This window comes from Mchenga conophoros, linkage group LG10 (assembly GCF_057382185.1).
Source record: "Mchenga conophoros isolate Kocher_MC1m ecotype Shallow Benthic linkage group LG10, M_conophoros_male_GT1.1, whole genome shotgun sequence".
Classification (NCBI taxonomy): Eukaryota; Metazoa; Chordata; class Actinopteri; order Cichliformes; family Cichlidae; genus Mchenga; species Mchenga conophoros.
Genome location: NC_140535.1, coordinates 19518000 through 19541018, shown reverse-complemented (window position 1 = coordinate 19541018; position 23019 = coordinate 19518000). Strand labels below are relative to the sequence as shown.

The 23019-nt window shown below is 38.3% G+C and overlaps 2 protein-coding genes across 3 annotated transcripts; both read right to left on the bottom strand.

Moving 5' to 3' along the window:
* Positions 1 to 6196: 6196 nt before the first annotated feature.
* LOC146565781 (lysosomal proton-coupled steroid conjugate and bile acid symporter SLC46A3-like) lies at positions 6197 to 13989 on the bottom strand. Of its 2 annotated transcripts, none has more exons than XM_085287953.1 (6): positions 13833 to 13989; positions 10686 to 10888; positions 8799 to 9678; positions 8043 to 8126; positions 7650 to 7806; positions 6197 to 6537 (listed from the first exon to the last, which is right to left on the bottom strand). In XM_085287953.1, the coding sequence occupies exons 2-6, from the start codon at positions 10863 to 10865 to the stop codon at positions 6429 to 6431; spliced, it is 1410 nt and encodes a 469-aa protein (XP_085144079.1). In that variant the 5' UTR covers positions 10866 to 10888; positions 13833 to 13989; the 3' UTR covers positions 6197 to 6428. The 2 variants fall into 2 exon arrangements, with proteins under 2 accessions (XP_085144079.1, XP_085144080.1); XM_085287954.1 differs by lacking the exon at positions 13833 to 13989 and adding an exon at positions 13676 to 13801.
* Positions 13990 to 14795: 806 nt separating this feature from the next.
* On the bottom strand, positions 14796 to 22835 carry LOC146565780 (lysosomal proton-coupled steroid conjugate and bile acid symporter SLC46A3). The gene is made up of 6 exons (XM_085289155.1): positions 22714 to 22835; positions 21941 to 22144; positions 18949 to 19831; positions 17996 to 18079; positions 17608 to 17764; positions 14796 to 15740 (listed from the first exon to the last, which is right to left on the bottom strand). The coding sequence occupies exons 2-6, from the start codon at positions 22133 to 22135 to the stop codon at positions 15623 to 15625; spliced, it is 1437 nt and encodes a 478-aa protein (XP_085145281.1). The 5' UTR covers positions 22136 to 22144; positions 22714 to 22835; the 3' UTR covers positions 14796 to 15622.
* Positions 22836 to 23019: the final 184 nt, after the last annotated feature.

Here is a 23019-nt window from a genome sequence, read left to right as displayed (position 1 = left end):
ATAATCAGTGCGGTCAATTGCCAACCATTGGTTTCTCCTGGTTGCATGGAGGTGCCAGCCTATTTTTACTCTAGTGTGATTGAGGCACAAGCTACCACTGCTCTGCTCATTGTATGGATTAGATTTGATTTAAAGCAATTTTTTGCTTTTTATCTAATTTTTCTAAACCACAGTCACCTGAAATTTAAAACAAAAGAAATGAGCAGTCAACAAGTTCTCTATCAATGAAAATATATCGACATTTACCCTAATAAAATGAAAAAATCTAATGTTTCAAAGAACTAGATAAGGCACCCCAGTCATACAATTCATGTTTAAAATGGTTGCTTTATTGCTGTAGAAGAAATAAAGTTTGGCATCTAACCTCTAAGGTCATCAGTTTATCAAAAAACGATTGAAACGTGAGAATAATGTAAAAAGATCCACCAGGGTCTATAGGTGGAATTCAGGGTTGTGGAGGTCAGGCATCGATGTAGGAAAGCAGTGGGAAATATGTTGGCTGAAATACCACCTTATGTTTGGTACACAAGGTGGTCGGGTTGGCTGCCTAAACTAGCTGTCGGGCAATCCAGCATGAAGATAGCTGACTAGATTTTTAGTCAAAATATAAGATTAATAAACTTTCAGAATCAGTATACTTTATTAATCTCTAGGGAAATTATGTGGCTTACACTTGCTCCAGTACAGTAACATTAACAAAAACAGACTATTTAACAATACAATATGTTAAGACATAAGGAATAGCACAATATATACAAATCACCAAATAATAAATATGTACAAGATTGATAGATGTAATTATAAATAAATATCAAGAAAATTGCCAGCACCATTACTAAGAAAAGAGTGTGTGCAAAAAGGATGTAACTATTGCAGTCTTTACGGTGTATTAGATGGAGTTGTAGTACAGGGAGATGGCCACAGGCAGGAATGATTTCCTGTGTCATTCAGTGGTGCTTTTTGGTAATCTCAGTCTCTCACTGAACGTGCTCCTGTGGCTAGCCAGTATGTCATGGAGTGGGTGGGAGGTATTATCCAACATTGTCTTTATCTTGGACAACATTCGCCTCTCCGACACCACCTTAGGAGAGTCCAGCTCCATACCCACAAAATTACTGGCCTTGGATCAGTTCATTAAGTCTGTTAGCATCAGCAACCCTCGACCTGCTGCCCCAGCATGCCCCAGCATAAGGATAGTACTTTATTGTCTGTGTACTCCAAGGTATTTATAGCCCTTAGCTCTTCAGTTTTTTCAAGCATGTTTATTTTGAATACAGTTAGTTTTTAAAAAGCATTTAGATTTTTAAAAAGCATTTAGCCTCAATAACTGGTTTTGGTATTTTGAATGAAATTGGTCAGTTATAAAAAACTATGACTTGTGCATTTGGTTTTATTCGTTTCTGTTCTGAGACCAAACGCAAAGGCCAACTAAAATACTGCTAAGACAGAACAAAGTAGCATTATGTATCAACTGATTCTGAACTTTCCACACTGAGGCCATAACACTGATAGTCCTGTGGAAACTGTAATGCAAAGTTAAAATGAGAAACACTCTGTTAATAGACCAGCAAAAAGCCAATGAGGCCAAATGGAGGCTGTAAAAATGAATCTGCTGCAAAGAACAGGAGCAGAGGCTGGCTGAGAGAAAATCTGATAAATACAGATGTGACTGTGTGCTCTCACATCACTCCACACATAGCATGCCGGTTAATTGTTTTGCCCGTGTGGCTAAACCAGAGACTGTATATACAGCTAAACAGAGGGTTTACAGGCTGTGGTTTCTGTAATGTTAGAGTGAAACTGAAGAGCTTCTGTTTTGACCAGAGATACCTCTCAGTTTGTGTGCTAATGTCTTTGTGTCTTTAAGAGCACAGTCTAACCAACTGCAGTGAATGTGAGCACACTTAAGACCCATGTGCACATTAATAAACCCAAAGAGATAATAAAATCTTCACAAGGAAAACTGAGACCAGACAAAGGTCTGGATTCACTAAATGTGATTTTTTTTTTCTTCTCATGGCTAGGATAATTATAAGAATTTATGGGAATTTCAGGAGGGTCTGCAATGCTGATGGTAATCCCTTCACAATATATTAAGTGTGTGCCCAGTCTATCACTGGTAGCTTTCTTCTTCTTCCTCCATCTTTCCATTTATCAGGTCCTGAGATCTCCCCCACCTTGGGTAGCAGGCTGATTAGTCTGATGCACTGAAGCAGAACCGGGCAGAGTATTGATTGTCACAGTGACCTTTCCTTTGCCACTCTTCTAGAGATGTGGGGGGTTGCATTCTCTAAGACTACATGGCTAAAGACAGGAACCTTGCTCTGCACAAATGACATTCATGGCTTCCAAGACACTGGATGGTAATCACTGTGCTCTCAGCAGGATGACACAGCCAATCAACGGTCTTCAGGCTGGTCCTCCTGCACAGGGCCTCAACTGGAGCTTTAACAGTGTGGCTGCAATAAGTTTATTGGGATAATTGTGAAAATTGGAATTTTCTTCGTCTGACATTTTATATCCATCAACTTAATTTTGTTTTTCTAATCTTACTCCAGCAATAAATATTAAAACCTGACAGGAAACCCCTAAACTGCAGGTTTTTAAAGTGATACTTTGAAAAGGACACATAAGAATGAACATTTACAGAAATATTTATGCTAATCATTATCTTCAACGATTAAATATGACCCTATTTGATCATTGAGCCTATTTTTTATATCATAGCACCTTAATACGAAACAAGTAGCTTGCATTTGAATTTTGTGTGAAAGGGATATGAAACAGACATACAAGATATCCACTGTAAATTGGACCTTAAACAAGTCTAGAGTCAAAGATAGAAGCTAGGAAAGGCAAAGGGGAGATGAGGGGTCTGTGGTTAAAGCATGTGTCAGTAATAGTGGTTAAAGATCTATTTTTGAAACCTCTTTAAAAAAACAACAACAACTTAATTCTCTTATGTGAAGTAGTGTAGAGCAAATAAGATTGATGAGAAGGGAGGGAGGGGAATACAGGAAATAGTCATTATTGGCAGCTAAGACGGAAGACATCTGTGGAAGCAGTGGCAACCACATGAAGCCGTGGGATCCAGATGTGACAGAAAAAGGTGGGCAAATGTGATTATCTCAGCAATACGAGATGAATCAGAGAACAAACAACAATGCAATACTAAAAATTGGGGGAGCCAAAAATCCAGAACTTGATGTGGATATCGGTTTACCTTCAAGGGACTAGAAGCCTCACAGAAAAAGGAGTAATTACTGCAGAGGCACAGAACTCAAACAAACATCCATCTAAACACACACACAGATAACATGTGTTGAGCATTGAATGGCCGCAGCAATGAGGGGGGAAAAAAAATCACCACCACACATCATCCACAGCTCGTGGCAGGAGGAAACCAACACAGCTGAGTGACCTTTGTAGAGAGAAAAGGGGTTGGAAGAAAACAAAAGATAAACGTCATACCAGCTGAGGGTTTAGATAACAATAGTGAAAAAGATGTGCTGGTATAACTTCTGCTGTCACCTTCATCAAAGGAATAAACCGAGACTGCAAATATTGAGCTATCAACATGCTTTGTCTCCCTCCCCTCACCCCCAGGCGGTCGGAGCAGATGTCTGCCCCTCCCTGAGCCCAGTACTGCCAGGAGTTTCTTTCTGTTAGAAGGGAGTTTTTCCATCCCACTGTCGCCAAGTGCTTGCTCATTGGGCAGGGGTGTCTAACATAAGGCCCCAGGTTCCAGAATCGGCCTGGCAAAGACACCAATCTATCCCACTGGACAGCTTTGGAAAAAATGAATTGTCTTCATAAGTTTTATAACTTTTCCTAATGATAAAGATCTCCACCGTGTCCATTTATACAACATCAAAGTGCTTAACCAACATACAAGAAAATTTCTGTTTTTGTCTATTACAGAAGTTAATAATTAATTTTACACATTTATTTCTTACAATTTAAGTCTAAAAAGTTGTCCTGATAGCCTTCTCTCATTATAGAAATTGTACTTTTCTTATTTTAGGATATCTCTGGGATTCAATGTGTAGTTATTCTTCTTTACACTGACTTTTCAGTGCTATACTGAGCATATGCAGTGGATCATGGTGTGAACAAATCATTCTCAGATCATCAAATTGATCTCGACTGAGAAGCCAGGCTGTCCCGCCACCTCTTCGTTTAAATCACGCAAACCACCTCAAATGGGTTTTCATATTATTGTCAATTATCTCCTCCGGGGGACAGAAGGTTGAGATAAAGAGAGGTCTGCTTGCAACTTTCTGGATCAACATCTGAGATTAGGCTCTTGATCTGATGTGATGTGGTGCGCTGCACATGAGCGTAACTGCTGACTAAGCTACTTTAGAAACCAGAAACCAAAGACCCCGATTCCCTGCCTCCAATCTCAACCAGACTCTGTCAAACTTCCCTTTAATCGTCAGCGACCCCATGCATGGCAGACAGGCTCGAGCCACTACCACGACTGTCTCCCCTTGAGCCGCTTACCCCTGGGAATTCTGCGCAAACCAGTGTTACTCCTCACCACACCTCCGTCTCTAATTTAACCAGAAACCTCATGTTTGGTGCCAAGAAAGCCCTGCCTCAGAAGATTCCCTTTGTAACCTCCGGCACAGACCTAATTCATACGCAGTGTCAACATTACCGTACAATCAAGCTGCAGTCACAGACCTCAAGTCTTGAGGATGGAAATCAAATAACTGCGCATTAAGGTCAGACGTCATTTGGGTTTCCACGAATCAAGCCAATTTAAACCGACGTGCCCTGTAGACCAATAGTGAAGATATTGAAAAAAAGAAGGGAAAAGTATATTGAGCGCACTTTAACTGTCATGTTTTACGTCTGCAATTTTAAAAAGCAACAAGATTGTGTTTCTCTTAAGTGCAAGGTGGTCCTCTATATTAAAGGCAGAAATAGCCTGGTCACCACACTGAACATGAACCTCGGTTGTAACATTTCCTGCTCTCATGTGTAAGTCCCATCTCTCAACACAGCTGCAATCAAAACACCCCAACAGCACAAAGGTCCAGTTTAAACTTTACCTAAACTATGTATGTGAAGCATCATGTGTAGGTTAATTAGATTTACATGAAAAACTCTGATAATTGAATTGAGATTCAAGTGTAAGACAAACTGTTTCATATGCATGTCCACTGAGTGAAGTTCTTTCTGTACAGAAGACAAAGAGGGATGGAAATACTGCGTAATGTTTGTTATTAACATCACACTTATTAGAATATTCTCCACATCACTTTGGGAGCATTGATTGCATTAAATGTATCCCAAGACATGATGTGGCTCTTAACAGGTTATCAGATCATTCAGTTAAACCTTGGCTGGACTAACAAGGTAATGAAGTCCATAGTAATACATTCAGCATATATACCGTAAATGAAAAGTTTAAATGTATGAGACGTTCAAAAGAGTTTTTCATTTTTGAAGACAATGCATGGAAAAAGGAAAAAGAAAACAAAGGAACCACACAGTAGTACTGAGATTAATACTCCAAGTTTCAAGCCTGGACCAAGAGTGGCATCTAGTGGTTGATATACAAAAGACATGACACCACTTCACCATTCTTCTGTTGTGGCCCAGAATATTTTTCCAAATGAGTGAGGTGTTGCAGTAACTTCTGTGATGAGAAGGGGCTGATTTGATAGTGACGTTTACTGGACTTCTGCTACTTCCTGGGCTCTGGATACCCCTGACAAGAGCAAGGATTGCGCTTTAAATGCACACCCAAAATCATTACCAAAGATTATTCAGCTTTTGTCCAAAAATTGCACATGCAGGTAAATTAGATCAGATTAGTTTCAATGGGAGGCTGTTGAATATACTAGAGATTTTAGGAAGGCCAAGAACATGTTACTCTTTTATTCAAGTCTGTTAAAATGCTATTAAGGGCTTTCCTTCCTTATAGTTATTCCTTAGAATATTAACACTAAAGAAGAACCATGAACTTTTAAAAAAATATTTTAAGAGAAAATAAGGATTTCCTCAAAAATCCCTTCTGGCTTATGAGCTGAACTTGCTCCACTTGTTTCCAGGTGTTTTCATGTATACTGTAAATTCTGCTGACAGCTTTGATAAACATAATACATCAACAATGCGCATCTGGTGGATTACATAAATGATTGAGTTCTAGATAAACACAAACTTGATAGTCAAGATTTTTATTTAACATGTATCAAAACAGTATTAACATTAAATCTGATGAATTTTATGCATTTTTGTGAGTTTGTCTCGGTCTTCACCTAGTTCAAATATATTTTATGGTGCACATTAATATTAAATATTAACACAAGTTCATTGTAACTTAAGTTAACTCAACGGCAATCTACATTAGCAACACATGAAGCCAGAAAACAACAAAGACGAATCCAAGAAAAATCTTAGACCAAGAGTCTCAGTTAAGGAGGACTCTGACTAGGACCTTCAAGAGGGTTCTCCTCCTCTAAGATCAAAGGATTTGTCATTTGGGCTTCTTGGGTAACATCTACTTTCATCAGAACCACCGCCCTGAAATGAGAACAAACAGGTGTTAAGCAGAAAAAGGATATGGTACTATATTAGCAGTTCCATCCAACTGTGCATCCATTTTTCCATATCATCATGCTTTCTTAATACATATGTTCATTACCCTTCTGACAGGCACATGCCCAACATAGCTCCAAGAAACTACCAAAGTATGGCCATTTTTCCAATGTTACAGTAAGACATACATACGAAAGAGAACATCTGGTATATACACAGTGCTGTACACAGTTCACAGGGAACTACAGCAGACAGTTCCACATGTTTGATTTGGCAGATTTTTTTTGTGGCACTTGCTCTGGTTGATGCCTTTTATATAAAGCAGTTTGTCTTTTTCTTAAAAGACGCAATAAAAGCGTGTGTTTTTCATTTGATTTAAGTTATATTAAATAAAGCAATTGGTTCAACAAAGCTCAAAACTTTTGTTAAATAAAATAGACATTATGAGGATACTAGAGATGTATATTAACATGCAAAAGAGGAACTTGACCGGTGAGAAAAAGTTGGATTAGTAAGAGGAACTGAGTCCTCTAATTTCCAAGTGCCCAGTCAAGCAGAAATGCTTTTCTAGTCAAGTTAGAAAGCTTAAAACATTTCTGCCAAGTCGCTCTTAACAAGGAAACTGCCCCTTTTTTGGTTTACTGAATAAATACACCGTGGTTAAAATTCAGCAAACACCTTCAGGTACTTTACCTCAATGACATACTTCTATTGACAAATAATGTCACATGAAAGCAGCCTTGAATGTACCACCGAGTTTTGAGGATGCTACATGTATGTAAAATGCTAAAACATACAGTGACACAGACATACCGTTTAAAGTTTACGGTGATTACAGCCTGTTTTTAGATGTCAATCATATACATTTCACCTCTGTAATATTCTTGATATTTAAAATTGAGCTATTTCTTATATTTTGAACTTTGAAATATATTGTATTATTTAATTAGTTCACTCAGTTACTGTTATTGTCTTATAATAATAAATCATTTTGTCACAACTCATGTACATCATCTCTGGTTTTTAGTCAAACTTGCAAAGGCAGTGGTATGATCCTTTGAAACTTTGTTACACTTAAGGCATAATTATTAGCTTACCCAATAACAGACAAAGGGATCCCACAGAGTCCTGCAGACAACAGGAACACAAAGCCAGGGCACCATGACACCGTAGCAGCATAAATACTGTTAAAGACTCCAGTCGATACCTTGTTGCTTATTATCTCCAGAAAGTACAAGAAGGCAAACAGGGCTCCTGTAAAATAAATAACAATCATAACAGTAACAACACCACCATGCTCAGAAGGTGAAAGGGTTACACAAACCCTAAAGATTAAGAGTTTAATTCTGTCAAATCCAACAGAAACTTAAAGTGCTTCGTTTTAAAGTGCACCCACAAGCTTCTGGAATGTGCCATCCTTCAATGGACTGACTCCACAAACACTCTCAGACATGGTTTTGTGGTTCTTGTAAAGCACTAAACTCACTCACCCTGCTCAGACTTTGAGATGATCTCTGACATCATGGCACGCAGAACAGGGAAAGGCATTTTAGACAGAACCATTGATCCAATTGCTGGAGGGGAAAATGCATAACAGACAATTACTTTTTTATTATGCAAAATACTTCAGCATTATAATATAATTACATTGAAATCTGAGCCAATGAACATTTTAGATTTGTTTAATGTTAATTTCCTGTTCATTGATAAAGATGCACATCTCTTAGACAGCATTAGATACAAGAGGATTATGCAAAACAGTGGTAACTGAGGATTAAATTGGACAAAAACCCATTGGTTACTTCCAGTTAGTAATGCAGATTTATAGTGTTTGATTGAGTCTATAAATCTATACTGTAGGCAAAGACAATTCAGAACTTTGCAGCTATGATGCGTCTGCAGTTGTAATCGCATCTACCTCACTGATTGTGCAAATAGAACAATATTCTACTGGTGTTGACATTAATGCAGTTTTCCTCTTTTTGTAGCTCTGACAAAATGTGTCGACTTGAGAGCTAATAGATTTTGAACAGTTTTACTAAAAACCCAAGATGGCAGAGTCTTCAAACCAGCCTGCGAGTCTAGCATGATCAGCTTACTTTTACTCATCATGGCAGAGCAGCACAAACACATCTTGCTCAATATGGCAGGGTTTTATGGATATAAATTACTTAAGCAATTTGCAGAGTTCCAGTATTCTGATTGCCTAGTTAAGAGTGCTAAAATGTAAAGCCGCTCCCCCTCACCTACAAACATAAATAAGGTGGTCTCAGCAAACGCTGTCATCACCATGCTCATCACCAGAGACAGGATCCCAAACAGGACAATGAACAGCTGGGGCACACCACAGCATGTAAATAAGGACACTCCCACGAAGCTAGTCAGGAACACAGTGGTGGTCAGTGCTGAGCCGTAGCCAATCAAAATCTCAGTCCAGCACAGGGGCTTATTGAGCTCATACAGCGTTATCATAGAGACCCCACCAATATATGCAAAGGAAAAGCTGATAAAGATGACAATGAGGAGGGCCAAAGCAATTTTACAACTACGACTAGCCCCTGCAAGCATCTGGTAGACCCCACAGACCATCTGTTTTATGGCTGAGCGCTGAGGTGCCAAATCCATAATAACGACATCTGATGGAGGCTTTATTGTCTCCTCAAGGACAAAGACTGCATAGATTAGGCTCAAACACAGTATCAACGCAGATGTTAGGAAAGGCCAGTTAAATCCTGCAGTTTTCAGGAAGTAGCCTGTTGATATTGAAGCCCCGCCAGCCAACACGCCAATCATCATGTCTACTCCAGCCATGCGCAGAGTCTTCTTGCGACGGGTGTCACACAGGTCTGCTATGTAGGCAAAACAGCCACCCAGAAATGTGCCCAAGCCGCCACACAAAGCGCTGAGGATTGAGGAGCCAATGAGAAGGTAAATGTTGAGCTCAAAATAGGATACAGTCAGGTAGGCCAAGGTATTGATCAACATGCCAATCACAGGTATGATGATTGTGATTTTGCGCCCTGCTCTGTCGCTGTAGGTCACCAGCAAGAGAATGACCAACAAAGATGGGATTGTGCAGAGGACATCTGTGTAAAGGGAGAAGAGAGATGCCTGCTTCTGTACGCCCTAGAAATGCAGAGAGACACAAAACAGACTTAATTTTAACTGCAAAAGCAAACTCACCAAAATACAGCTTGGTAACTGTGTTTTTGGACACAGACATTTTTCAAGTTTTTCCTCTGTATAACCCCAGAGTGGATTTTAAAAATAAAACACAAAGATTGGTAAGTAAAGTCCAACTTTTAAGATTCAAATCATCTTAGAACTTAATTTAATAACAATACAAAATTCAACTGTTTTGAAATTACAGCCATTTTTATATATTGCCCCATTAACAGAGGGTCAGAAGCTGACTGAAAAGCAGCTTCACAGCCAGTATTCGAAGGGATGCTCCCTGCAGTTGATTCCAAGTGTTTCAAAGCCATCCATATGGATAAAGCATACTGCAAAAGCAACCCAAGAGTTTCTTAATACCAAGAAATACTGTCTTGAGATATTCTTCAGTCACCTGATCCCTGAGGTCAGAGACCCAAAAACAAGCAACAATTGAAGGTGGCTGCAGTAAGGGGCTAGAAGAGCATCCCAACATGAGAAGAAACTGTATTTGGCACTCTGTGCTCTACAGTTCTGTCATTCATCATATTATTCTCAGAGAAGTATTAGGAATAATCCTTATTTAAAATTGTTATTGTTCAGTTATTTCAAAGTCTCTGAAATGGAGGACTCTGTATAGAAATGGTTGTAATTCCTAAATCGTTCATGCAAAAAAAACATTAAATTAAAGCCAAAAGCAAATTCAGTTGAAGAAACTTTCACATGCACTTGTAAATTTCTAAGTAATGCTAGATCTTATCTGAAATGAGCATTAAATATGAATTTTCCTGCTACAGTATCAATGACAGTATTCAGTGCAACAGTTTTAAGAAAAGTATAATGCAAATGCAGCTAATGCTGATTTGTGTTTTACGCCACTTAACTGATGGCTGTAACTGTGCATGCCCTCATTTTATAGTAGGTCCTTCCATTTTTGGTACCCATGAATCCTACCTTGGAGCCAGAGATTAATGACAAACCTCATAACTGCTTGAGCTGTTGCTTGTTGTACATCTGGATGTGTCAGAGATGGGATAGGTGGTGTTTGTCATCTGCGCCCAGAGTCTCCGGTAAACATACTGCTGCATAAGTGGAGCATTGAGAAAATAGGAAAAAGTGCACAGGGCCATCACAGGCTCCAGAAGCAGGAGACGCTTCATTCTGAGGAGGGCTGGAAAATGTCCTGAACAAGAAACAAGGACAATGATTAGATTTGAACTCAAGTGACAACTAAAACTTGATCACTCCACATGCCTGAAGAAGGCATGGCCATTCTTGTACTATAGTTTAAGAAAAGAAAGCAATCTAAAACAGGTGAAACCAGTTGGTCAGTGATTTTATAGTGTTGCAACTGTACAAGACAGGATTAAAAAACAAACAAAAACAAAACAAAAAAGAAAACAAACCCCACAACAGTTACTCTACTCCACTAAAAACTACAGTTCTGATTCAATGTATAAGAAACTGTCTGCATGGGCAATATTTGTTTGATTGAGTTTGTATTTTATTTATTCAAGAAAACTGCATTACATTACGGATCAATTGTATACTGTATCAAACATTCTGTGGTATTCTACTCCAACTGTGCTACTTTAGTGTATATAGCCAGCATTCAGGTTTGTGCGATATTTGGAGATTATATCAAAAAGACTGTGTCACAGACTCACTGGTATAATATCTAACCAGAGAGCCTGGAGTGATATACCAACATGGTAGAAAAATACTGATTAAATATAGAAATCTTTAAATTATTGCTCTGTTTAAAAAAAAAAAAAAAAAAAAAGGTACTTAGCAAGATAAGCACAACATGACTGCTTATCTTGCCACACACACAGAGTGTAAAAACAGTTCTTGACTTTTTCAGTACAAAACACAGAACTAAAACAGTTAAATACATTTTTCCCCTAATCATAGAATGCCGTTTTGACTCAGCTTTTCCCCTCAACTTGTGACAAGGCATACACCACACACACCATGCACCAGTGCCATAATCAGGGAAACTGAAGAAGCTGAAACAGCACCACAAGAAAGTAAAAGTTCACAACAAAAGGTTGTGAACTTACCCAATGCTGGCTTCCTATAAGCAGCGTGAATGCAAACAAAGCAGCCTTAACATTGTGTTCTTGGAGGAGTACCCCAGTGTGCAGTTGCCACCAGCTAATCCCCAGAACTGACTGGTTTGATGTTAAACAACCAGACTTTAGAGACTAAGAGGACTGGAATGTGCAAAAATTCAATCGTATGTATAACAACCTCAAACTAGTCCTTCATGAAATACAAGCGGGATATAAAACTAAACAAGGTCAAACATTAACAATTTGTACTATGTATTATCTGCAATATTAAAAGCAATGAAAGATATTACTGAGGAAAAGACAGACAACTATTTTTTCCTTCTGTAAAACAAGACAGATTTATACGAGTTTTTTTTCCCCTCCTAGTAGGAGTTTGCATTTACACATAAAGAAAGCCAGTTTTCCAACATGACATTTGGGCTAGTGATCATCCCAAAAAATGACACTAATAGTTTGTGAAAGAGGAAGAAAGCTCTAAATCGCTTCATTCGTTGATTTCACAGGTGTTCAATCAGACAGAGGGAAGCACAAAATAAGTAAATAAAGTAGATCCAGAACGCAGGTTTAAGAACCTGAGTCAAACTTCAATCCAACATGAGAAACTCATTTTCCAGAAAATCTGAGTTTCTTCAGTCTGCCCTGAGTATGTTTAGTTTGTGCTCAGAGTGTGCATGAGTAATGAAACAAAGTAGTCATCAGTGGAGCTCCAATACGAGGATTCACCATGGCAACAAGAAAATAAAGGGCAGAGCTTCTACTTCAATCCAGTCTACAGAGAAATAATAATACATACCAGTGGATCATGACATTTATCTCAAAAAGACCAGGATGGGAGGAGAGAATGATTTTAATTAGTGAGATCCACTTGATTTTTAAATCTAATCATTCCACTATAACCTGAAGGGATAAAACTCACACAGTAAGTGCAGATGAGGCAGTTTAATTATGGACATAAATTTGCTTCGGGTGCTTTGCAGTTGAGGTTCAGTCTTCACATGTTTGGACATTTATAGTGAGAGTGGGGGAGCAGCTAGATGAGAGCCTGCAGAGGTGGAACTATGCTCTGGAGAGAAGAGGAATCAATGTCTCTCAAACCAAGTCAGAATGTGCGTGAACGAATGAGAAGGAGACCAGTTTAACAGTAAATATGAAAACAATAGAGGTTGTGAAGGAGGACATACAGAGGGCACTTTGAAAGAAAATGCATGAATTAGGAAATGAAACAGCATTTGAGGCAGCTGCTTCATATCAGTTCGTCAAGTATGTGACACATTGACTAAATTTCATGAACTGAGAGAACTCTCAGGAGTGGCAATAGTGAGCAGGTAGGCACCAGCCTGGGAGCGCATTGGGTGTATAGTCTGCTGCCCCGATAAGTGACTCAGTTTAAGATGGCCCTTCTCTGGAGTACAACGCTCATTTCCCCTCATCTCAGTATGAACATACTCAGACTTGTACGCTAAACAGGCTTTTTGGACGAAGTCAACGATCAATAAAGTCAATAGAAGTTGTTCCGTTTGCTCGGACTGAAGAAAAGAATAAAGGTCAAACTAATATTGTTATCACCATCAATAAAAGGTCGGGAGTTCTAGCCTTGGATAGATTTTCCAATATGACTAAAAAAACTTAAACACTCATTCACACGCTATTGTCACGGGGTTGTTGTCACGGGGACATCATAGCAGCTGACGTCAGTGTACTTGCAGATATTTAGCTGTGAGCGGAGTGATTTGTCTGGCTTACTTTATCTAAAGACCGTCAAGCCAAGTGCTGCAAAATTCAGGTTACTTTTGGTATACTTGATAGATTCTGCTTTTGAATTAGAGCTTTTGACCTTACCCTGAGGTCAACGATATGAATTAAACATGGAGTAACTAAAGCACGCGGAAACTCACCTTGTCTAATTTCTAGTAAATATGGCACCGAAGCACAGAGAATGGTGGTAAATCCGTGGCGTTAGGTATCATGAGGTTTAATATGTGATAAATCTATGGTGAAGTACCACACCGATTGAATAAAACACGACCAGAATTTTACCAAGTGCGGCCTTACCTTTTTTAGGACGTTGGAAAATGGACACTGCCAGTGGGCCTCCTGCCTGACAGTAAAAGTAAAAGTGAACCAGGCAGGTTGATTGGCCAGCCAGAGTTTCTGGAAATTAAAGTCCCAATTCAGTTCACCTGTGAGGCCGGCTGGCTGTCTGAAGCTCTCTGACGAGGTTTTTTTTTTCCATGTACTAATTTCATATAGAAAAAACCTAACATCAGGTGACCTAAATGGGACTATGTTAGAAAACAGTACACTTGCAATAGTGGTGTACATATTGGCTATCATATAATTTACAGACATTCAGTAAGCAGGAAAAAGTGATGAACTGCCAAAGCAATTAGTAATGCTTCTATGGTTTTTAAGTGTCTAATATCTTGATTTAGATTGGTAAATAGACTGTAGTCAATACGAATTATGGAGGAGCTATAAAATACAGAAATGGCCTGTTTTACAAGTACTCTGTGTTATTTTACCTACATTATAATTAATCCGGTCCTTTTTGGCCAATATATACAATATATTTTTAAAACTGTGATGTTATATATTACAGATCTCTCTTGAAAAAGACATTTTTAATGTCAATGACACTTTTTACCTGGATAAATAAAGGATGTGTAAAAGTAACATCTCCCCCCCCCCCCCCCCCCCCCCCCCCCAAAAAAAAGTGACAGGAATGTTGAATGAATGAAATGATTTTTTTTCTGCAGAATCACATTGTGCTGGGATTTAGCTAGAAAATTAGAAACGATTTTTTTTATGTTTGTTATGAAGGTCACTGGGTATAGAAAACAGTATTGCATTTAAAAATGTTCTTAGCATTTCATCTCCATCAGAAAAAAAATCCTACATATTTATTAAACATCACCTTGTTTGATACAGTTTTAAGAAGATAAATGATGTCGTGCTGATATTTAGTTGTGAATTTTCAGTCTGTATTAAAATACAGAAGCTTGGCCCACAGTGGTAAACATTTTTTATTTTTATTAGACTGTTGCGAATATTGTGTTGACACAATAATTAAGACTATTACACCCAAAATGTAGTAACTTAGCTACAACAAAACCTGAACAGAGGTTGAATCTTACAAACTTCAGGTATGTAGTGGCATAATTGTGCTGGTGCTTTCTTCTTCTGTTTTTCTCAAAAACCAAAGTGTGAAAGAAAATCCCACAACACTTTCCTTTATTTAGTTTGTTGATATTCTCCAGATAATTGGAAAGGTTTTAATTGATAGTATGGAAAACTGAGCTTTTCAACCTGGTCGTACCCCGAGGCAAGCAGAGACCTAATAAGTGACCAATTCAGTCCACAAGGTCTTCGGTTTGGTCATAATACAGAGTGGTGGGTTGTTTCCAGAAAGAACTTTAGTCCTCATACTTTGAAATGATTACCATAACTCTTAGTCCCCTTTACCATTTGTGGCTTGGTCTTTTACCTTTTCCCTGAGCAAAAATGTGATGTCAAGGTCAAATTTTATTTGCTACATTAAAAAAAAAGAAATAATATACATTTAAAATGTATCCATTCAAAATGTTTTTGAAAATGTCATTGTCATGGTCAGACTTCTACCTTCAGACCTTCGAGATTTCTATCAATTTTAACTGGGGTTGTTAAACCTGAGAGGTAGAGAAATCTGTTTACCCATAACTCCAATAAGCACAGCAACAAAGGAAGAAAATGTAACCTATATTAAACACCACATAAAATAAATCACACACACACACAAAAAAACAAAAAAAACAAAACAAATCTTAACAAGCAAGGTGCTGTTAGTGTTTGGTAGTCCTGGCGTCTCAGGTAAGAAGAGGGCTGTGGTCACTCTGATCTTGGACAGGATTCTCCTCCTCTGAATTGAAACGCTTTGGCCTTTGGACCTCTGTGGCAACATCCACTCCTATCACGCTCACCATGCTGAAATGAGGCGGAGAAAAGGGGGATGATATAAGAGCAAAATAGAAAAGGGAGATACATGTCTGCTAAAGCTCAACATAAACTGGCCAACTGTTTCTGTGTCCGTTTCTTCCATTACATCTCTAGTAGCCCTTCTTAAGATTACATCCATACACTTTCTACAACTACCAACGTGGTGGATATGTATATTCAAGGGGGGGGAAAAAAATCCCATTTTGTACCATCTGCTACATACAAGACTCATCGGCTTCTTTTTAGCAAATAAGCACAACAACAACCAAACCACATCAGTTTCATTTCAGTGCTGACGTGGCTTGAAAATGCTACCACTCTATGCACTCAAAAGGAAAAATATAGTCTCTTGTTGAATTCAATTAGTTGTTCTGTTGTTAGACAAAATTGCTAAACCAGTGCTTTTGTTATTCTATGAATAGCCGCTAAGTAATAGGAAGGAAATGTGACAACAGCTTTATTCACTGAAGGAGTTTTTCACTACACCCCAGTGCAATAAAGTTCAACAGGAAAGAAATTCAACTAAACTTCAGTTGAATTAAAAGCAAAGCCAAGGCTGTAACAGCCCAAAAATCAAATCGAAGGGATACTATGCATGTCATGAGTTATAAGGGAGGACTTCTTTTGTAAAAGGAGTTGGATAACGAATGAGGAACTAATTCTTCCTGCTTAAGCAGAACCACTTCCCTTTTCTAAATAACTGATAAACAGTGACTTGGCAGCTTGTAACTTGCAACTCCATCCACACAGTGCAGAGTTGTGAAGTCTGATCTCACTAGAAATCTGATCACAGATCACCAAAAAAAAAACCTCACATGCCTTCAGTCAAACTGAACATTAACATAATCCAGGACAAACAACATACAGGACAGTGAGTTTTGGTGGTAGATAATGGCTTCTGTGAGCAATGCATTAAAAATACACGGTAACATGAACAAAAGTAGCAAGACCTGAGGTGAGTAACCTTAAACTATGTCATGTGACTGATATTTATGACATAGTAAAATGAATGGAAACTAATAATGTCTGGGAGGTACAGCAGGAAATTAGTTTGGAAATGTATTACTCTACACATCAATTATAACTACCAGCTCAGAGAGCGTAACCCTGGTTACTTTTATAGCTACAATTCTACAGCTAATTGCATCACAGCCATTAAGTAAGTTTCTGTTTCAAAAATAAAACGGTTATGAAAGGCACAATGACTAAGGTTATACCTTTATAGCTGGAGACCTTTATTCCCTCCCGACTAAAATTACAGTTGGGTAATTTTAGTTGCAATGGATAAACTTAGGAGTCTGAGGCGTGTTGTACTGTCAATGATTGTCATCACAAAGCCCAAACAACATGCCTGTGTGTGCAGCCCTTCTCCTCTAGGTTAAACACTGGTGACTGAACAACTTTGAACTAAAATGACAACTGCTTATCTGCAATGTCTCAAATTGGACATTGCACTAATTTTCTTCACCATCGGCACAATGTGCAATTCCCTTGTATTCTTATTTATCCCTTTGTATATTCTGTATTTATATATGTCTCTGTAATTCTATCTGTGTATATATGGTATATTTCTGCTCACATTCTGTAACTTCTGTCAGTGCTGCGCTATTAGAAACCGAATTTCCTGGAGGAACCCACCGGAGCGATTAATAAAGTTTTATCTATCTATCTATCTATCTATAACTACAGTTTGAAGTGGATCAGATGAATGGGCTTGAGTAAGGCTAACTGGCTGAAAAGTAGGACAGTTTTCCCAAATTATTAGTAAGATTGCAATTTGCAGTAAAAGATGCAAAAATGCTGGCCTGGCTATTTTAAAGTTGTGGGAAATCCATTGGCCTACTTATTGACTTACCCCAAGGCAGTCAAAGGAATCACACAGAGTCCTGCAGATAACAGAAAGACGAAGGCTGGGCACCACGCTACCGTAGCAGCATAAATACTGTAGAACACTATGGACGATACATTATTGGACAAACTTTCCATAAAGGAAAGACAGGCAAACAGGGCTCCTGCAATAGAGAAAAAAAAATCAGAAAAACAGAAAAAAATAAATAAATCTGCAGGTCATAGGGTTACTAAGAACTTCTGGTGTATAGTTTTAAGATAACCCTCTGCTAAATTCAACAGAAACTTGGAGAGCCAAAGCTGCTGGAACAGGCAATCCTTCAATGGACTCTGGCTCTACAAACACACTCAGACATGGTTCTGTGGTTCATGTAAAGCTCTGAAAAGTCACTCACCCTGCTCAGACTTTGGGACAATCTTTGACATCATGGAGCGCAGTACAGGGAAAGGCATGATAGACAGTAGCATTGGTATCCTCACTGTGGCAAATGAAAAACAGAAGATCAGCATTATATAATGCATCACACTGTAGTTTTAATGTAACTGCATAAAACTATACATGAGGAAATTAATATTTGCAAAATTGTTTAGTTACTTATGAAAAAAGTATGTTGCATCTATAAATGTAACAGATGTGTGTTTTCAATTACGTAGATTGTTGCAATAAGATAATTAAAGTAAGCAAATGAGCGATAACATAATTACACCGTTTATAAGTTTACAATGCACTAAAAAAATTAGGAGTCTCTAGTAGTAGTTGTGCACCTTATAAAGCCATCATAAAAAGTCCTATTCTGTCAATTAGTAATCCAAGTCACTAGCATGCAATGTATTTTGGGGGTGCCATTTCTCTGTTTATAATGCCTTATGTGCTTTTTCTGCAAAAAAATAAAAAAATAATAATAAAAAAGAGCACACAAGGCATTTCTACTTCCTGCAGCTAAAATTGTCCTTATGCTTTTTAATATGACACATTCTGCGTTTTTACACCCAACCATTTAATATCGTGCCCACAATGAACACTGAAACGGGCTTTGGTTGATGCATTTTTCCTCTTTTCATACCGCATATTAAGACAAATTCTACAATAGATCAATGCAAAACACTAAAAACTAAATTTGTGTCAGAAACTATATATAAGCAATTTCCTAATTCAGGGTGTTAAAAACAGATACAACTAAACTATGGACTTAGTTCATGGCACACCTTGTTAAAAAATAAATAAATAAAAATAATTATATAATTATTTTTTTTATTTAAACAAACATGGGTTAAAAAGTATTATCTCTTCATTTTATGTACGAGTCAAAACTACTGTACATTCCAATAGTTGCATTTTCCTCCTCACCTATAAACATCAACAAGGTTGTTTTAGCAAATGCCGCAGTGAGCATGGCTGATACAACTGACAGGATCCCCAACAGGACAATGAGCAGCTGGGGCACACCACAGTATGTAAACAGGGACACTCCTGCAAAGCTGGTCAGGAACACAGTGGTGGTCAGTGCTGAGCCGTAGCCAATCAAAATCTCAGTCCAGCACAGCGGCTCACTGAGCTCGTACAGTGTTATCACGGACATCCCTCCTACATATGCAAAGGAAACGCAAGTGAAGATAATAATGAGAAGGGCCAGAACAGTTTTCCACCTGCAGCTGGCCCCTGCAAGCATCTGGCAGACCCCACGGAGCATCTGTTTCATGCCTAAATACCAAGGAGATCCATCTAAAGTAACGGCACTAGTTGGAGCCTTCTTCACAGTCTCCTCAAGGACAAAGATGGCATAGAGCAGGATCAAAACGAGCATCAGTGAAGAGGTTAGGAAAGGCCAGTTGAATCCCACAGTTCTCAGAAAGTAGCCTGACGATAATGCAGCCAGTCCAGACAACAGGCCAATCATCATTTCCAATCCAGCCATGCGATATGTCTTCTGACGATCATCCTCGCACAAGTCTGCTATGTAGGCAAAACAGCCACCCAGAAATGCGCCCATACCACCACACAGAGCACTAAGAATTGAGGAGCCAAAGAGCAAGTAAATGCTGAGTTCAAAGTAGGACACAGTCAGCAAAGACAATGTGTAGATCAATGTGCCAATCATAGGCATGATGATGGCTATCTTGCGTCCTCCTTGATCACTGTAGGTCACCAGTATGAGAGTGACCACCAAAGATGGGACTGTGGATAGGATGTTTGTGTAAACGGAGAAGAGAGATGTCTGCCTCTGTACCTCCTGCAAAAGCAAAAAAAGAGAGAGAGAGAAAATGTGGTTAATTGTAAAGCCCTTTAAATTCTGTCAGCTTGCATTTATGAGGAATGCTAGATGTCCTCAGCTCTCCTCAACAGCAACTCTTGAACCTAAATTTAATGTTAACAGGAGTCCTGGAAGCAGTGCAGGGGTGCACAAATAGAGGATGTTGAAGGAGAAGATTTTTTTTTTGGAGCCAGATCAAAATATCTTGATCATACCTTAAACAGTGGAAGAATTAAAAAAAAAAAAGTAAAAACTAATTATTTTCAGACATTTCATAAGAACTTTAATGTTCAGGACTAAAAGGGGAGGTGGGGGGAAAAAAAAGCTTTTTATAATACCACAGGTGCTGTTGTGGCCATTTACAGATAACACAAGTTTTGTCCTGTTGTGGTTTTCACTTCTCTTTTATGTGTAATTCTCATTCTATACATGCATGTTAAAGTAAAATGACATTGTTCCTCATAGAACAATGTCTTGATGCATGCTTAATCATCCTCCCACTGAAAGGACTATGTCCAGATGAACACAATCAACCTTTTGGGGCTCATAGAACAATACTCTTTTACATCCTTGTTACAAAATTGTTTGCTTATTGCAAACATCCTACAAATAAAAAGATTGTACCATCATATCTGTATTCTGTAAGATTATCACTTTTTAGCTATAGTGTAGCTACCACAGTATGTGGGTATCTGCATGAGCACAGACCTGTAGTCATAAGAAATTCTTTGCACGTCACCTTATTGCGCTAAAGAAATCTTTGTAACCCAAACTGTGAAAGAGAGGAAGTTAAAAGCTTATGGGAAAAATGTATGAATAAAAACGTTGAAAATAGACATGGAACTAGTAATGCTATTACAAGTTCTAAGTAGGCAACTTGTTATACCGTACATGTAGGGCTGTTCGATATAAGATATATATCGGATGGCGATATAAAAATGTCTATGTTTCATTTTACGCTATTGTTTGTTTCGTGGTGTAATAAACTGTTTATGGCAATATTTTTTCATTATTTTGATGGTCACTGTAGTGGCTATATTAATTTCTTAAAGTTCTCTCTTTCTCTTACATTTAATATAATCACACTACAGACAGACAAGCCTTTGTGGGGTTTTTTTGCCTTGTCCTTAGCAACAACGAAGGTAAAACCACCGCGTGTCCGCTTGTTCCACATAAACCTTTTACAATAAAGCTCAAGATCCTGTTGAGATTTTTCAAAATAAACTGAATTACGTGAAAGATGCCGAGTGTTTACGGGTAAGAAGCAAAAAAGAGCCGTCAGGTGCTAAAAAATAAACCTTAGACTCAAACGTTAGAACAGGCTTTTCCCCGCAGCACGCTGTGTAATAAATATTCAGAAAGAAAACAGCGCCAGTTACAACTTATGTCTAAAAATGTATAGTTTCATGCATCAGTTAAAACACTCGACTCCAGGTAGGCGACGTCCAGCTGGAAACACTTCACGCAAGTCGAGCTGCCCGAGATTCACAGAATTTACACAAAATGTTACATTTTTTGTGATTTATATCGTTATCAGATGAGAGATGTCTTAATATCGGGATATGAGATTTTGGTCATATCGCACAGCCCTACGTACATGTACTAGTTATTATTACTAGAGTACTGTGCGAAAGTTTTAAGCAGTTAAAATGTCTCACACAAGACCATCGGAGGCATCTGATTAGTGTACAAGTCATGCAAATTAACATAAACATACGGAGTCATTAGGAACTACCTTCATATTGATAAAAACGTGCAAATAATCCAGAGTCATAGTCATAACATGTCAGTCTGTAATTAATATGTAAGAAACTCACATAGAAGCTCCAGACAGTTTTTTTTTAGATGATTGAAACAACGTGCCACCCAATACCATGAAAAGCTGTTGACCTAAAAGAATCTGTGTCTTGGTTTAAAGGTAAATGTTTGCACCAAATATTGATTTTTTTTTTCATGGCATTCATTCTTAAACAATCCTTGCTATATTCAAAATGTTTTTAGTTTTCAGTGTGGTGGGAAAAAAGAAAGAAAATAAGATACTCCAAATTTCAGGAATGGATAACACGCCTTTAGTGATTAAAGACTAACCTCATTATAGTGAGACTGGTTGCTGCTGTTGCTGTTTGCCACACATCTGGAAGTGTTGTCAGAGCTCAGGTAAGTGGTGTTTGTCACCTGCAGCCAGATTCTCCTGTATGCATACTGTTGCACAAGCGGATAGTAGAGGAAAGTGGCAAAAGCATACAGGGCCACCACCGGCTCCACGAGGAAAAGCCTCTTCATGTTTAAGGGCTAAAAAGTATCCCGTGAGAAGATATGAAAGACAGTTGATAGTTAGATTTAAGCCTGAACACAGGTCACAAAAATTAACAATACACTGCACTGTCAGATATTTAAAACAATCAAATACAGCATAATACACAGCTATTGTTGTGGTAAAAATTCAAATGAGAATATCAAACCCAAACTTCTAAGCACATTTTATTTTGCTGAAACTTTTGGATCTTTAACAGTCGTGAAAACAAGTAAACAGGCACCTCCAAAAAACAACCAAACAAAAAAACAAACAGACAAACAAACAAAACAGAGTCTGGTAACAGAGAGTCGATTTAAATAATAAGAAAGGATCTGCATGGAAGCAAACATACTTTATTTGTTTGGTTGTTTTAGAGACATTGAACTACAACGTCGATAAACAACATATCCTGACAGGCTGAAACATTACATAGAATAGTAGACAATCTAACGACGTTCCTGCTTGACAAGCTGGAGGAGATCCCACCGGAAGATAGCAGATGAGCATTAACCTTCTCTAGCATGTTGTGAAAAACAAGACAGTGCTACCTCTGTTTGACGCCTACCTGTTTAAAAAATCGTCAGGGTCACATACATCACAATTACTTATGCCCCGGCTAATGTTGTTTATATGAGGAAGGTCGGAGCGCTTGTTTTATACAGAAATGTCAGAGGTTATGAAATGCCGACGTCCCACCTCTAGGCACACACGATTGGACGGCAGTGTTCTCTGTTGGACTCATTGGATTAAAGCAGCTGTCAATCATAGGTGGAATTGCTCAAAACATTTCATGGGTTCTTTTTTTAAGTCGGGTAGTTCATAACTGCATATTAGCACGAATTTAAAATATTGCACGCTTGCAAAACGTTTA

Coding starts and splice junctions, on each gene's coding strand:
- LOC146565781 (XM_085287953.1), bottom strand. CDS start 10,865: ATGAAGCGTCTCCTGCTTCTGGAGCCTGTGATGGCCCTGTGCACTTTT. Junction 8,127..8,798: donor CACCTTATTTATGTTTGTAG/GTGAGGGGGAGC, acceptor TTTCCCCTCCAG/CAATTGGATCAATGGTTCTG. Junction 6,538..7,649: donor ATCCCTTTGTCTGTTATTGG/GTAAGCTAATAA, acceptor TTCTCATTTCAG/GGCGGTGGTTCTGATGAAAG.
- LOC146565780 (XM_085289155.1), bottom strand. CDS start 22,135: ATGAAGAGGCTTTTCCTCGTGGAGCCGGTGGTGGCCCTGTATGCTTTT. Junction 19,832..21,940: donor ACCAGTCTCACTATAATGAG/GTTAGTCTTTAA, acceptor TTGCTTTTGCAG/GAGGTACAGAGGCAGACATC. Junction 15,741..17,607: donor ATTCCTTTGACTGCCTTGGG/GTAAGTCAATAA, acceptor GCCTCATTTCAG/CATGGTGAGCGTGATAGGAG.